Genomic DNA, 16,319 nt, shown 5'->3' on the forward strand with positions numbered 1-16,319 from the left:
GGCATCTAATATGTATAACCTGTAACATTATACTTTTCAAGAAAGGAATCAAGTCCCTTCTTAAATTTTAGTAATGAATCACTCATTACAACATCATACGGCAGAGAGTTCCATAGTCTCACTGCTCTTACAGTAAAGATTGCGCATCTGTGGTTATGATTAAAGGTCTGCGAGTAAAAAGATCAATAAAAAGGTCTTTGTACTGTCCTCTCATATATTTATACATTAACATAAGATCACCCCTTTGCCTTCGTTTTTCCAAACTAAATAGCCCCAAGTGTAATAACCTATCTTGGTATTGCAGACCCCCCAGTCCTCTAATAACCTTGGTCGCTCTTCTCTGCACCCGCTCTAGTTCAGCTATGTCTTTCTTATACACCAGAGACCAGAACTGCGCACAGTATTCTAAGTGTGGTCGAACTAGTGACTTGTATAGAGGTATAATTATGTTCTCCTCATGAGCATCTATGCCTCTTTTAATACATCCCATTATTTTATTTGCCTTTGTAGCAGCTGCCTGACACTGGCCACTGAATATGAGTTTGTCATCCACCCATACACCCAGGTCTTTTTCAGTGACGGTTTTGCTCAGTGTTTTACAATTAAGCACATAAATTATACATCTTATTACTTCTACCCAAGTGCATGACCTTACATTTACCCCATTAAAGCTCATTTGCCATTTATTAGCCCAAGCTTCTAGTTGACATAAATCATCCTGTAATATAAAATTGTCCTCCTCTGTATTGATTACCCTGTAGAATTTAGGGTCATCTTCAAATATTGAAATTCTACTCTGTTTGCCCCCTACAAGGTCATTAATAAATATGTTAAAAGTGCTGCGGAATATGTTGGCACTTTAGAAATAAAATTATTATTAAAATGAATCACTAATAAATATTAATAAAATTAATCAAAAGTACAAATTGCCTAATCATTTTCCACACAGAGTAATCATGACAATTTGGTCCCTGTCAAGAGCTTTTTTTCTTTTTTTAGGGAGCAGTGATCAAAATAAAAAAAATTATATATTCTGTTGTGATTTTGCAGTGTATGCTAAAGGGACTGTCACCCCAAAAATCGTACCTGACCTAAGCCCACCGGCATCAGGGGCTTGTCTACAGCATTCTGGCGGTCACGGTGCAGTCCAGTCCGATGGGCGTCAGGAGGTGCTGGACCCAGATCACATCTTCATTCGATGACGTCCTCTTCTTGTCTTCTTGCAGCGGCTCCGGCGCAGGCGTACTTTGTCTGCCCTGTTGAGGGCAGAGCAAAGTACTGCAGTGCGCAGGGTCTCTGACCTTTCCCTGCGCCCTGCAGTACTTTGCTCTGCCCTCAACAGGGCAGACAAAGCACGCCTGCGTCGGAGCCGCTGCAAGAAGAGAAGAAGAGGACGTCCTCGAAGGAGGAGATCGGGGGCCGTCGGAAGGTGAGAATAACCATATTTTTTATTTTATTATTTTTAACATTCTATCTTTTACAATTGATGCTGCATAAGCAGCATCAATAGTAAAAAGGTGGTTACACTTGTCAAGCACTATGATTGACAAGTGTGAACAACCTGTCAATCACTTTTCCAAGCGATGCTTCAAATTGCTTTGGAAGTGCAAGCATTCTGCAAGCTAAAAATGCTTGTGTTTTGCAGGAAAATGCATGCAAATTCCGCATGCGTTTTACCCACGGCAGGGAGTTGCAGAAATGCTATGGACATTTCCGCAGCATTTCTGCAACGTGGGCACATAGGCTTAGGGGGCCGCCCCTTTCTGAGATGCTTCAGACTGCTGCTGGAGATGAGATACTTGTACTGCTTCACGGTAGAAACAACCGTGTATATCTGTCAGCATTGTTTGCATTCATTTTTAGGGTTCTGAGGTCTCAAGTCTAAAAAAATAAATATAATCATAGACCATTTCCCTCTATAATGATTCAAACTCCTAAATTTATTTTGAGCTGTTGACTATATACATTACGACAATATAATGGGGTACAATGGTGTGCACTCAGTCAATTTTGGACGAGGTGCTAGTGTCACGGACTGGAAAGTCCTAGTAATCAAATATTATTTGGAAGACACTGCACACTCTAGTGATAATTTATGCAAGATAATATGAGTTTATTTAGACATAACTCAATATAGGTAACACATGGGAGCACATCTACAAACATTGGATAAGCGACCTAATATAATAACACAACATGACGTTTTGACTCTCCCGAGTCTTAATCATACCATCGCTTAGTATGCTGATAATGATACGCAAATGTAGCAACTCCTTGGTTTTGGATATGTGGGTAGTGCTAGTTGCTGTTAAGGTAAACACAAGCCAATGGCTGTACGCTGCCCTGTGTGTGGCACCTGTGTGATTGTCTTGAATAGCGGCGCTTTTCTTCCGATTATCCCACTCCAGATTTTGGCTTAGAAATACTGATGTAAATTAGTGACCAAATACGCAAAGTGTGCACGTGGCCTTAGATGCGGGTCCTGGCTGAAATACATAGCCCTTACCTGCTAGGTAGGAGGGGAGTTCTCACCCCATACACCCGCAACCAACTATAAACTTGCTTGTTAGACAATACCTGCATATGTTGCGGGTGTGTGAGGGGACTCAAACATATTTTTTGAACACGACAAAGACACTTGGTTAGTACACGAGAATGCTCGGATAACACCTTACCCGAGCACGTTCGCTGATCACTACTTGCAACCTTTAACCCCCCCCCCCCAAAAAAAAAAAAACTCCTCTTACAGGGCACACTGCATTCTGTGTTTATACGCTAGTACATTAGTCACTATTGCATTACTTCCCAATCCAAGACAGTCTGGTGTCACTGGGAAGGGACTGCAGTGGTGCATTCAGGGTACAGAGTGTACAAATTTTTTTTATTGCGCACAAATCCTACAAGAAATAAATGTGTCCTTGAAAATAGGAGAAAAAATGAGTCAAAATTAGCCCAAATTAACATAAAAAGTTTATAATTTATTGAATTTAGATAGTAATGACTAAAACATACATTTAGCATACAGTAAATAATGATACATGGGATTGTGCAAAGTGATCAATCCCTAGGTGCAACCAATAGTCCAGGTATACAGACGGGACACAAATATCTCCAATCACAATAAGGGTTACCCAATAATTTCCCCTAAACCATAAGGCTCGTATCTAGCACATGGAGTAAACCTCAATATTAAAAGGCTATGCAAGTTAGAACCACAGAGTACCATGTGCCCGGTCTACACTGACCATAACATATCCTAAGGGAAAAAGGGAAGGGGAATGGATGTATTAATTACCCATATTGAGCGAGGTGTCCGATCTGCGTCCTGGTACCGTACCCCAACGTGCATACGAAGTGGTAGAAATATCTAAACATGGCCGGAATATCCTTGATAATGGGAAGTGAACCTGACAGGAGGGAGCCAACCGTACAAAGTACAGCCTAAAGCCAGAAAGCGCTGTGGGTTGTGGGCCCAAGGAAGATAGGAAAGGAGTGGGACTGAAGAGGCAACACGCAAGTTGGTCCTGGAAGCATAGGAACAAGACTAGGCTGACTAGGTCGGGGCACAGGTACTACTGCAGAAGTGTGCTATAGAGAGGCGGAAAGAAAATAATATGGAGATGGAACATTCAAGCAGTTTACGCAGTTTAAATTACAAGTACTTTGCAAATGCTATGCCGCCACTCAATCGTTATACCTGTACCTTTGTGCAAAACAAAAGATAACGTAAACACAAAAGTCTTGCTAACAATTCTATATACACTATACCAGTTTCAACAGAAAAGAATGTTCTTTTTCAATAAAGTGTACTGAGCTCTTCCTTTTTTATTGCTTAAATTGGGAGTGCTTATACCATCATGCAGTATGTGACCCAAGTAATGGATATAACCCTATCACGCGCACACCTACAAAGAAACCCTTTGTACTGGTGCCTGGGGTTGCAGCACTACACCTTGACTCGTGCAACCTTTACAGGTCATCAATATCTGATTGGTGGGGGTGCCAAGCGTCAAACCCTCACCCATCAGCTCTTCCCAGCACCGTCTGGAAGTGCTCAGTAGCGGATCTACACAGCACAACTCAGTCAATGTTATAATCAACATGGTCGGGTACTGCACATCTGCCTGCTATATTATTGACATAGCTCTGCTATGTCGCTTTGCAACTGAACACTTCTAGCTGACTCCAGGAACAGCTGATTGGCAGGGGTGCATTCACAGCGATCAGATATTGATGACCTATACTAAATGATAGGACATCAACGTAAAATTCCAAGACAACCCCCTTTAATATTAGATTTTGCCTATAGCATCCAGTAATGCAGAGTAGATCACCACGCTATAGTCTACACATCCTGTTTAGTTACTAGTCTGCAAATCCCAAGAGACTTAAAGCGGAGACAATGAGCGCCTGGATGGATCAAGGTATGACTTTCAAGGCCCATGGTGTTGGGGATTATAGGTTGAATGATATAACATAGCATAAAATACAAAACACACATTTCGAAAGCTTACAGCTTTGTTCATATGGACATCAGTAATATTTATGACATTGACCTGAAGAAAGCTGTATGCTTTCGAAATGTGTGGTCTTTTTACATTATGTTATATGATTAAACATATCTCCAATACAACAGGCCACAACAGCTATATCTAGTTCAATTTAGTAACCCAATATGTCCATTTTCAGTCTCCTGGAACTTTAACTATGTTGAGTGACTGATGTTTTTTTCTATTTGGTTCATCAGAGAGAAGCTGCCTATGTTATGAAAATCACTGAGTTGGAAGTATGCCATGTCGAATACTCCTCATAAACGAGGTGGGCAACCTAAATCATAAGCCAGTAATTGATAAAATCTACTACCTTAAAAAAGTAAAAAAAACAAAAAAAAAACAAAAAAAAAAACAAAACAGCAGCACCCCTCTTTGTTACTGGTCTGGACATATTTGCAATTTCCTCCAGTAGACATAGCATAGCAAAGCCTTAGGCAGTGGAATGGATCCTGGAGTTTTTACCACATCAAATTTTAAATATGCAATATTTAGTAGCAGTACTATACCTTTAATGAACGATACAAAAGACACGTAGAGGTCATGGGTGGTCAGTTTTTTGGACTCTCCATTACTTGGCATATTTAAGGTGATCGTAACATTATCTCTCAGCTGAATCTTTTCAATAGATCCATTAGGACAAAAAGTGCCAATTTTAAATTCCTGTTTGTTGGTGGAACTCAAGATGTCATATGTAAACCCTGCTGCCGTCATGTTGCACTTTTTATCTACCGCATTCTGTTGTAGATACATGGACTTGGATACGATTTCAGTACTGATATATTCCGGAGCAATCAATTTCCAAGTGTAACTCTCCAGCCGCACAGGAAAATCAATAAGAGACGGTGCGATGTTAAGGAGCATGTTGGATATTTTACAGATGGTGAGATTCCAGCATTCTAAAAACACACAAAAGAGAAAGAAAATGATATACTCTGTACTGTGGACTGTGGGTCTAACTAAAATTACGTTCATTTACAACATGTGTAAAGCGGCAACATATATCGTGGCATGTAAAAGTTTGGGCACGCCGAGTCAAAATTCCTGTTATTGTGAACATTTAAGCAAGTTAAAAAAGTAAAAGATGACATTTCCTTTGTATTTTTGGCAAAAAAGAGATTATAATAAAACATGTATACACACAGTACATATACACACTTCAAGACTTACTAAAGGAAAAAATGGGCAGATGCAAAAGTTTGAGAACCCTTCATGCTTAGTTCCTAGTAGCACCCCCTTTTGCAACTATCAGAGCTTGTAAACTTTTTTTTTTTGTAGCCAGCCAAAAGTCTTAATTCTTGTTTGAGAGATTTTCATCCATTCTTCCTTGGAAAATTCTTCCAGTTCTAAGATTTCTAGGTCAGGTCATCTTACATGCTTTGTTGTTTTGAGGTCTAGCCAAAGATTTTCAATAATGTTCAGATCTGGGGACTATGAGGGCCATTGTAAAGCTTTCAGCTTGCGCCTTTTGAGGTAGTCTATTGTGGATTTTGATGTGTGTTTAGGATCATTATCAATTTGTAGAAGCCATTCTCTTTTCAACTTCAGCTTTTTTACATATGTTATTTCCAGGTGTTTTGTTTGCATCAAGGATTTGTTGAAATTTCATGTAATCCGTTCTTTCTTCTCTCGGTGAAATATTCAGCGTGCCTTTGGCTGCAACACAATGCCAAAGCATGATTGATCCACCCCCATGCTTAATGGTTGGCGAGAGGTTCTTTTCCTGAAATTCTGTGCCCTTTTTACACCACACATATCTTTCATCATTGTAGCTAGAAGAGTTCTATTTTAACTCATCGGTCCACAGTACTTGTTTCCAAAATGCATTAGGCTTGTTTAGGTGTTCTTTTACATACTTCTGATGTTAAATTTTCTGGGGAGGATGCAGGAGATGTTTTCTTCTGATGACTCTTCCATGAAGGCCATATTCGTGCAGGTGTTTCTGAACAGTAAAACAACGTACCACAATTCCAGAGTCTGCTAAATCATTCTGAACGTCTTTTGAAGTCAAGCGGGGGTTCCTATTTGCCTCTCTAGCACTAGTATGAGGAGCTTTCAATGAAATCAACTGCACCGGTTAACTGACATTTCTTAATTACATTTTGAACTGAGAAAAGGGCAGGCTTTTCCTGCTTTGTGGGCCTCCACCTTTTTCATTTTCAGAGTGCTACACAGTTGGTTAGAAGAACCCATGGCTGCTGTTTTGTGGCACAAGGCTAGAGGAGGCTGGGTTTTTATAAGGCTGGGAAATTTGTATCACCTGGCTTTTCCTAACAATGATAGTGAACAAGCCATAACCATCACAGGCTAATTAAGGTATGAAACCGTGGTCAAAAGTTACCTGAGCACACAAATCCTCAAATGAGCCCAAACTTTAGCATCAGTCCATTTTTTCTTTTGTAATTTTTAAAATTGACAAAAAAGCAATATATATTTATGTTTGCCTAAAATACAAAGCAGGTGTGCCAAAACTTTTATATGCCACTGTATAATGAAAAAGGCCCAGTAATTTCACTCCTTACCAATGTACACTGACTTTTTTTTTTGTTTAAAAAAAAAAAAAAAGGGGGGGAAAAGCTTCTCTAAACCTGGTTTGGTTACTTTCTGTACCTATGTATGACTATAATGCAGCTACACCATAAAAAAATGGCTTTAAATGAACAGAATAGGTCCAATTGACATCAGGAGGACCTGATGACCATTTCTGAGGATTATGGCTATCTGTATTTAGCCACATAGTATGTTAATGTTACTGGGGAAGAAACATCACACTAAACTGTTGCCTAGAGGTTTCCATTAGTCTAGTTTTAGCATAATGTGGCTCTTTTTGAGGTCCCAGCAGATGGTTAATGCCTACTAGGGCCAGTTTGTTTCTCACAACACTCCAGTAACGCAAATGCCTGCACCCAGTACCAACAATAAATAAAATGCAACAACATCACCATTTTCTATTCTCCATATATCCAAACATATATTTATTTAAATAAATTGACTGGTAAATTCAGCATCGCACAACAATGTAGTAGGTAATCCATTTTCCTACCTATTTTTTTTTCCGCTGTTACTACCAGGCTTTTAAGATCGCCACAAAGAAACGAGATTTTGTAGTATTTTGCTTCATCAAGCACAAGCTCGGGAGAGCATTGTCCGAATGCCTTACAGATGACACACTCAGGAGCAAATGTGCGCCCAAGTGCTTTCTTGCCTATACGCACAACAAGGCCGCTTTCTTTTGTCAAATCCAGATGATATAGTTCGTCTGAGGATACATCTGAAAACACAAACATATAAATTATACAATATTAAATATAGGTTAGTAAGAGCCACTAAAAGAAATTCTGCTTTATACAACTGATAATATACTGTGCATAAACTGCTCTAAATAATATTTGGATAAATGGAGAATTCCTAAAGCATTACTTAATAAGCCATAATTAATTCCCTACCAAGTCTTACTATGAGAAAGTTATAAAACATTGTTGTTAGTGGACAACTTTTTGTTCTGTATTTTATTACAATTTTATACTAGATTTTACACACATAAAAAAAGTTATGTATAAGTAATTAAACTTGGAGATAAAAGTGGATGAAAGTAAAACTGCGCTGACGAAAATCCAATATACAATAGTATACCAGATGAAGTATGGATTCGGTTTTGTCAACGCTTTTAGAGGGGATTATACCTCCACATCAGGACAAACCAAAAATGAACCACATTGTTTTGACCTCGAAACGCGTTGACAAATAAAACCGCATCCATACCACATCCGGTATCCTTTTGTATATTGGATTCTCGACAGCACAGTTTTACATCCACTTTCATCTCCAAGTTTGCTTCCTATCTGTTTGATGGACCCGCAGCAGCTCTCTTTGCTTACAAAATAACAAAGGGGTTGTGACTGTCACAACTTCCCACCCCCTCCAGTTGAGTAATCCTGTTTTACTCTTTTTTTTTTTTTTTCTTTTGTAATCCTGATAAGGTCCCATTGCGCTTATTGAGATTCCAATTTTTATCTACACATATATAAATAACTAAATTTATTAATGTAAATAGCAATTCACTTATAAAATAATAAAGTCCACACATGCTAGTAAATTAAGTGAAACCCACAATGATCACAAAAATAACTTGAAACTAACAAAAAAGTTTTTCAATTTAAATCTATTGAATATCAACAAATGAAAATTGAACATTGCTTTTGAATTGTAGTTCAAGAGAAAATTAAAAAAAAAAAATTAATTAACATGGCCTGGATAAAAATAATGGCACTCCTAGAAAAGACTGAAAATAATTTGACATGTTAAACTACCGGTAAGTTGTGTCCTGTAATTAGCTGCACAGGTAGCTGAAAAATTGATCAGTCAGTCTGCCTATTTAAAGGGTGAAAAGTAGTCACTGTGCTGTTTAGTATCATGGTGTGTACCAAACTACAGATCAAAGGAAGCGAAGGACACATTAGCATGAACATTATAGACAAACATGTTAAAGGTTAAGGTTACAAGACCATTTCCAAACAATTGCACATTGTATTTAGAAGTTTAAGGTCTATGGGACTGTCAACCTCTCTGGACATGGCCGTAAAAGGAAATGAATAAACTGAAGAAATGGATAAAACAAATAGTAACCAAGGAGCACAGAACAACTTTCAAAGAAGTTAGAGGTAAACTACAAGGTCAAGGTACAGAAGTATCAGATTACACCTTCCATCATGGTCTTGGCCAAAATGGACTTTAACGCAGACAACCAAGGAGGAAACTACTTTTGAAAGCAAAATCAGTAAAAAGCTATAATGGAATTTGCCAAATACATATTGACAGGTCACAAAGCTTCTGGGAGAATGTCATTTGAGACAAAACTGTACCTTTTTGGCAAGTCACATCAGCTATATGTTGTTAAATACAAAATTTAAGCATACAAAAAAAAAAACATTGTACCTACTGTAAAACATGAAGGAGGCCCAGTTATGTTTTGTGGCTTTAGTGCTGCATTTAGGTGTCTTGAACCTGTGCAGGGTACAATGAAATCTGAAGACTATCAATGCATTGTGGAGCAAAAATTTGCTGCTCAGTGTTAGAAATGTTGGACTGAGTCACAGGTCATCTAATAGGATAATGTCCCAAAACACAAAGCTAAAACCATCCAAGAATGGCTAAGAGCAAAGCCTTGGACTTTTAAGTAGCTTCTATGGCCCATGACCTACATCCTATTGAAAAACTGTGAAAGGAGCAATATGCTTACGATAAGTGGGCTAAAATACTTGTGGACCAGTACAGAAGGCTCATTGAAAGTTGCAGAAATAATTTGCTTGCAATGATTGCCACAGAACTTCGTTATGCACCAAAATATTAAGTTATAAGGGAACATCTGTCCAAGCCAGTTTATTAATTTAATTCTTTCGGTTGAACTGAAAGCTAAAGCAACATAGGATTTTCTTTATCTGATATTTAGTAAATTTCAATTGAAAATTACTTTTTTCAAGTTATTTCAGTGACCATTGTGGGATTGTCTTACTTTAACAGAGGGGTATCAACAATGTTGCGCACATGTCAGTACTTATTCTATTTTATAAGTAAATTACTATCACATTATTACATTAAAGGGAACCTGTCACCCCCAAAATGGAAGATGAGCTAAGCCCTCCGGCATCAGGGGCTTATTCTGTAATGCTGTAGATAAGCCCCCGATGTATCCTGAAAGATGAGAAAAAGAGGTTAGATTATACTCACCCAGGGGTCGGTCCCCGTTGCGGTCCAGTCCGATGGGCATCGCGGTCCGGTCCGGGGCCTTCCATCTTCTTACGATGACTTCTTCTTTTCTTCATGCTGCAGCTCCGGCGCAGGCGTACTTTGTCTGCCCTGTTGAGGGCAGAGCAAAGTACTGCAGTGCGCAGGCAGTGGGAAAGGTCAGAGAGGCCCGGCACCTGCGCACTACAGTACTTTGCTCTGCCCTCACCAGGGCAGACAAAGTACACCAGTGCCGGAGCCGCAGCGTGAAGACAAGAAGAGGAAGTCATCCTATGAAGATTGGAGGCCCGGATCGGACCGCGACGCCCATCGGATCGGACCGCCCACGTGAGTATACTCTAACCTCTTTCTCATCTTTCAGGATACATCGGGGGCTTATTTACAGCATTACAGAATGCTGTAGATAAGCCCCTGATGCTGGTGGACTTAGCTCATCTTCCATTTTGGGGGTGACAGGTTACCTTTAATGACCAATTTGGACAATAATGTGATATCAGGCTGCCTGTTGTAATGAAGAATCCTTAGGACCAAGATCAGTTAAAAGGTTTTTTTTTTAATCTCCACAGTATGTTCTAATATTGGACTAGTGTCTTTTAGCAAGTGAAAAACAAATTGCAATTTTTTTTTTTTCCACTTGAAAAAGTCGCTAGTCCAGCATTGAAATGCGTTGTGGGGATAAAAAAAAATGTTTAACTCATCTTGGCCCCAAAGATTCTTCATTAAAGAATATCGTATTATTGTCCAAATTGGTCAACTATTCTGGAGATCATCCCCCAACCATGAGGCAGCAGCTGAAATATTCAGGAGTTCATAGGAGTTGCACATAACCTGCTCAGGGGAGAACCTTCCTTTTACTTTCCTTTGCACCCAAGAGAGTGTCACTCAATTATCTTGTTCGCTTTATATTCAGTAAATGCACTCAATACTTAGTCGGGGCTCCTTTGGCATCAATTACTGCATCAATGCGGTGTGGTATGGAGGCAATCAGCCTGTGGCAAAGCTGAGGTGTTATGGAAGCCCAGGTTGCTTTGATAGCAGCATTCAGCTCTTCTGCATTGTGGGGTCTGGTGTCCCTTATGTTCCACTTTACAACAACCCATAGATTCTCTATGGGGGTAAGGTCAGATGAGTTTGCTGGCCAATCAAGCACAGTGATACTGTTTTTAAACTAGGTTTTGGTACTTTTGACAGTGTGGACAGGTGCCAAGTCCTGTTGGAGAATTAAATTACCATCTCCAAAAAGCTTCTTGAGAGAGGGAATCATGAAGTGCTCTAAAATTTCCTGGTAGACGGCTTTGCGCTGACCTCGGTCTTGATCAAAAACACTGTATCTATACCAGCAGATGACATAGTTCCCCAAACCATCACTGATTGTGGAAACTTCACACTAGACATCAAGCAGCTTGGATTGTGTGCCTCTCCACTCTTCCTCTCTTCCTCCAGACTCTGGGACCTTGATTTCCAAGGTCTAGTGTTAAGTATCCACAATCAATGATGGTTTCGGGAGCCATATCATCTGCTTGCGTAGGCCCACTGTTTTATCAAGACCAAAGTCAGCACAGCCGTGTGCCAGGAAATCATAGAGCACTTCATGCTTCCTTCTGCCGACAAACTTTTTGGAGATGGAAATTTCATTCTCCAGCAGGACTTGGCACCTGTCCACACTGCCAAGAGTACCAATACCTTAAAAATCACTGTGCTTGATTGTATGCTTGTATCACTGTATATTGATTGTAGTGCTTGTATCACTGTGCTTGATTGGCCAGCAAACTCACCTGACCTTAACCCCATAGAGAATCTATGGGGTATTGTCAAGTGGAAGATGAGACACCAGACCCAACAATGCAGACAAGCTGAATGCTGCTATCAAAGCAACCTAGTCTTCCATAACACCTCAGCATTGCCACGATTGCCTCCATGCCACACCGCATTGATGCAGTAATTGATGCAAAAGGAGCCCCGACCAAATACCGAGTGCATTTACCGAACATACATTTCAGTAGGCCAACATTTCAGATTTTAAAATCATTTTTTCAAGCTGGTGTTATAAAGTATTCTAATTTACTGAGATCATGACTTTTGGGCTTTCATTGGCTGTAAGCCATAATCATCAACATTAACAAATAAACACTTGAAATACATCACTATTTGTAATGACTAATACACGAGTTTCACTTTTTGTATTGAAGAACTGAAATAAAGTAACTTTTTGATGATGTTCTAATTTTGTGAGGTGCACCTTTATATCTTCTTTAATCCTATGACTTAACCTCACCCAAAATTGTGTGCCATGGGAGAATTTGTAATGGCGCTAGCGGGGATGTCATTTAGGTGAAGTGAGTTCATTGGCTGTGAACTCCCAGGACCTTTCTGACAGCACTAGAAGCGTGAGAATTTTCTCACGCTTGTGGTGACGTCAGACAGGTTACAGGAGTTCACCATGAGACACTGAGCAGGGGTAGCAGACAATGCTCAGTGTCTCTGCTGGATGGCAGGCTGTATGGTCACATCATGCAACCATGCATCCAGCCATCTAGAAGTAGCAGAGCTAGACCAGTCATGGGACAAATGGATTATTGTCTCTCAGCGGACAGGTGAGGAATATTGTTGTTTGTTCTTTTAATTCTCTTGCAAGGAACAATGGCTTCATTGGAATGGGCGATGTTGTAATTATGGTTTAATTAAGATTTATTAAAGGAGTGCATCATTCTTTCAATTAAAAGAGTTTATTCTGGGTTTGTGTGTTTTTACACAATATGACAATGGGGTTAGTAATGGAGGTGTCTTATAGACGCCTCTAGATTACTAACCTCAGGGCTTGATGTCACCTGACAATACAAAGGTGACATCACCCCTCCAACTATAACACCACAAAGCCACCATATCAGGGCAAGTGGGAATAGCGAGGCTAAGTGCCAGAATTGGCACATCTTATAGTTGCACCTTTTCTGTCCTGGCTGAGAGCTGATGTTTTTAGCCTGGGTGGGGCAGTATCCATGGCCCCTTCTTAGGCTATTAATATCAGCCTGCAGCCATCTGCCTAGCCATGGCTGGTTATTAATTATAGGGGGACCCTGCCTCATTTTTTGGGGTGTCTCCCATTTTAAATAGCCAGTAAAGGCTACGTATCTTAATAGCCTAGGAGGCTCCATGGGTATTACCTCCTTCCTAGGTTATAAACATCTGCCCCCAGCCGTCAGCTTTCTCTCTGCTGGTTAAGAAAATTACGAGTGAACCCACACCATTTTTTTCAAAAAAATAATCTTAATAATTGAATCCATGTACAGTAAGCTGCATACGCACTGTACTAATTGTATATGTCACTGACATCTATATATCTATTCTATGTGTATATACTGTATGTAATTCTAGCTATTCTTTCCTGTCGGGTCTCGCTGTGAATTTATTGAACGCGGCTGCTGAATTTCTGGCTTTTCAAAGGTCATCAGTGTGTAGAAATTGGACAGCACTCGAATGGTCCGAGTGTTGTGTGATTTTTTCTCGCACCCATTGACTTCTATTGCTCAATGTGAATCGATTTCCGATTACAATTGTAACATGCTGTGATTTTTTTCCAGTCCGATCGTGATCTGATACGAGCTGGAAGAAAAAATGCAGATGAACACACAATGATAGAATAACACTGGTCCAAATGCAATCTGATTTTTAATCGGATTGCATTCGTCCAATTTCATCGCAAGTGAGAATGAGCCCTAATGGCGCCAACCTGACAGTGTCTGTAGCTTACTGAGCACAATCCTGCTGACAGGTTCACTTTAAATTACATGATGGCTGCTGAAATGCTCTGCAGATCAGTGGGGATGCACATGCTCCAGAGACCAACACTAATCCCTCAAAACACTTGTGGGACTTGCGCTGCTTAGGAAGCAGGAGAGCTCTGCTGCTGCCCAAAAGCGCACATTGAGTGGTGTCCCGGCTTAATAGAAAATCATTGAGTCCATTCTCCAATCTCTGTACTAGCTCATAAGAAAATCATAAGAGAACTTTAGACTGATTTGGAGGAATTAAATTGAGCAGCAACAAAATAAATATATACTGGCAAAACACCAACATTATAAAATAGTGAATATTCTTAGAATACTGGTATTACAACTAATGTTAGGAAAAAAAATAACTTACTTCCTCGAGTTTTATTTTGCACAGTGATGGTAAAGTTCAAGCTTAAGTCTGAGTGACCAACTATCTGTTGATCTACCTCACAGTTTGCCAACGATAAATTGAAGTTCCCAGGTATATTCGCTGGCTGATTTTCTCTCAGTGTTGATCCAGTGTATATTGGTAGGTAGTAGTATACACGCTCCTCCCTTTTCTTACATGTAGGGCGAGAATAATTGAGAAAGTGCACAATGGCCGCGTGGTTTTCAGGCAGGATGAATTTCCAGGTCATTTCTTCATTCGTAGGGAACGGGTCAGGGTAGTTTGCAGACAGCAGATTTACAACTGACTCTTGACGGAAAGTGGATTCAACAATACTCAATCCTGTAAAAAGAACATTCTGTCAGTACATCATGTTAGATGTAGTGTCAAAATACTGCTTCCCAAAGCCTTATTCATGGACATCTGAATGAGGCCAAAAGATGGGGGGCAGCCATTGAGTTCAGCAGGCCTCCCTGCAGATGACAAGAGAAAGGTCAGGCAGCTGCATGTCAACATGCCCAATCCTTTCGTATCATATTCAGAGTATGGGAGTGGATAACGTTCATCTCCTTATTCAGAACACATCCAAGCTCGAATGAGGCAAGTGTTCATGTGTATTGAGGTATAATCATCATATGATTTCTCTCATCTGTGTGCTGCCTGTCTTTAAGATGGACAGCACCTAACCAATAGTGTTTAACCCCTTAACGACCAGAGGTATTTTTGTTGTTGCATTTTCATTTTTTGCTCCCCTTCTTCCCAAAGCCATAACTTTTATTTTTTTTGTCAAAAAGGCCATGTGAAGGCTGTTTTTTCTGCGGGACGAGTTGTACTTTTGAACGACACCATTGGTTTTAACATATCATGTACTGGAAAATGGGGAAAAAAATCCAAGAGCGGTGAAATTGCAAAAAAAAGTGCAAACCCAGTTTTTTTTGGTTTTTTTTACCATGTTCACTAAATGCTAAAACTGACCTGCCATTGTGATTCTCCAGGTCATTACGAGATCAAAGACACCGAGCATGTATAGGTTATTTTTTATTTAAGTGGTGAAAAACAATTTCAAAGTTTGATAAAAAGAAAAAAAAAAAAGTGCCATTTTCTGATACCCGATCTGGGCTTGACAGAGCTTATTTTTTGCATGCCGAGCTGACATTTTTAGCTATACCATTTTGGTACAGATACGATCTTTTGATCACCCGTTGTTGCATTTTCATGCAATATTGTGGCGACCAAAAAAACGTAATTCTGGTGTTTTGACATTTTTTCTCATTACGCCACTTAACGAGACTAGAAGCCGCACTACTTTGATCGGCTCTGCTACATACAGGCGATGATCAGATCGGCCTGTATGTAGCAGAAATGCTCACTAACTGAGTGCCGACCACCAGGCGGCGCTCATAGCAATCTAACTATGACAACCATAGAGGTCTGTTGGAGACATCTGGTTGTCATGCCAACCCATTGGTGACCCACGATCACGAGACTGGGTCACCGGTGGGCAGGTTTAGTGACGCGCTTTCGTAAAGGGCGAGTTAACAGCCGCGAGTGGATCGCGATTCCACCCACAGCTATTGCGGGCACATGTCAGCTGTATATTTCAGCTGTCATGTGCCCGGAAAGGTGCAGGCTCAGTGCCTCAGTTTCTTAGGTTAAGAAAATAAATTGGCATCAATGCAGAAATATTGATCAGTTAATGGACACAGAATGGTCAGATTTTGGCAAGACAAAAGTTTTGTCACTCACAGAAAGTGATGTGATATTCAAACAAATAATTAACTCAAAATACAAACATATGTTGCATAACATTGGTAAATGAAGTTGTGGTGCTATTAAGAGTCATATTTAATATTTTGGTGACTTCCA

At 39.9% G+C, this 16,319-nt stretch overlaps 1 protein-coding gene across 2 annotated transcripts in view; it reads right to left on the minus strand.

Annotated features, from left to right (window-relative positions):
• Positions 1–16,319, minus strand: part of LOC143782038 (CUB domain-containing protein 1-like) — a 111,731-nt gene that overhangs the window by 15,966 nt on the left and 79,446 nt on the right. Inside the window, exons 4-6 of one of the 2 annotated variants that reach the window (XM_077269109.1) lie at positions 14,436–14,795; positions 7,594–7,821; positions 5,060–5,449 (exon numbers count right to left, since the gene is read on the minus strand). In XM_077269109.1, coding sequence (XP_077125224.1) covers positions 5,060–5,449; positions 7,594–7,821; positions 14,436–14,795 — 978 coding nt within the window. The remainder of the gene's footprint in view (positions 1–5,059; positions 5,450–7,593; positions 7,822–14,435; positions 14,796–16,319) is intronic. The other variant, XM_077269110.1, reaches the window with a different exon arrangement.

The sequence above is a fragment of the Ranitomeya variabilis genome, chromosome 6, assembly GCF_051348905.1.
Source record: "Ranitomeya variabilis isolate aRanVar5 chromosome 6, aRanVar5.hap1, whole genome shotgun sequence".
NCBI classification, from domain to species: domain Eukaryota; kingdom Metazoa; phylum Chordata; class Amphibia; order Anura; family Dendrobatidae; genus Ranitomeya; species Ranitomeya variabilis.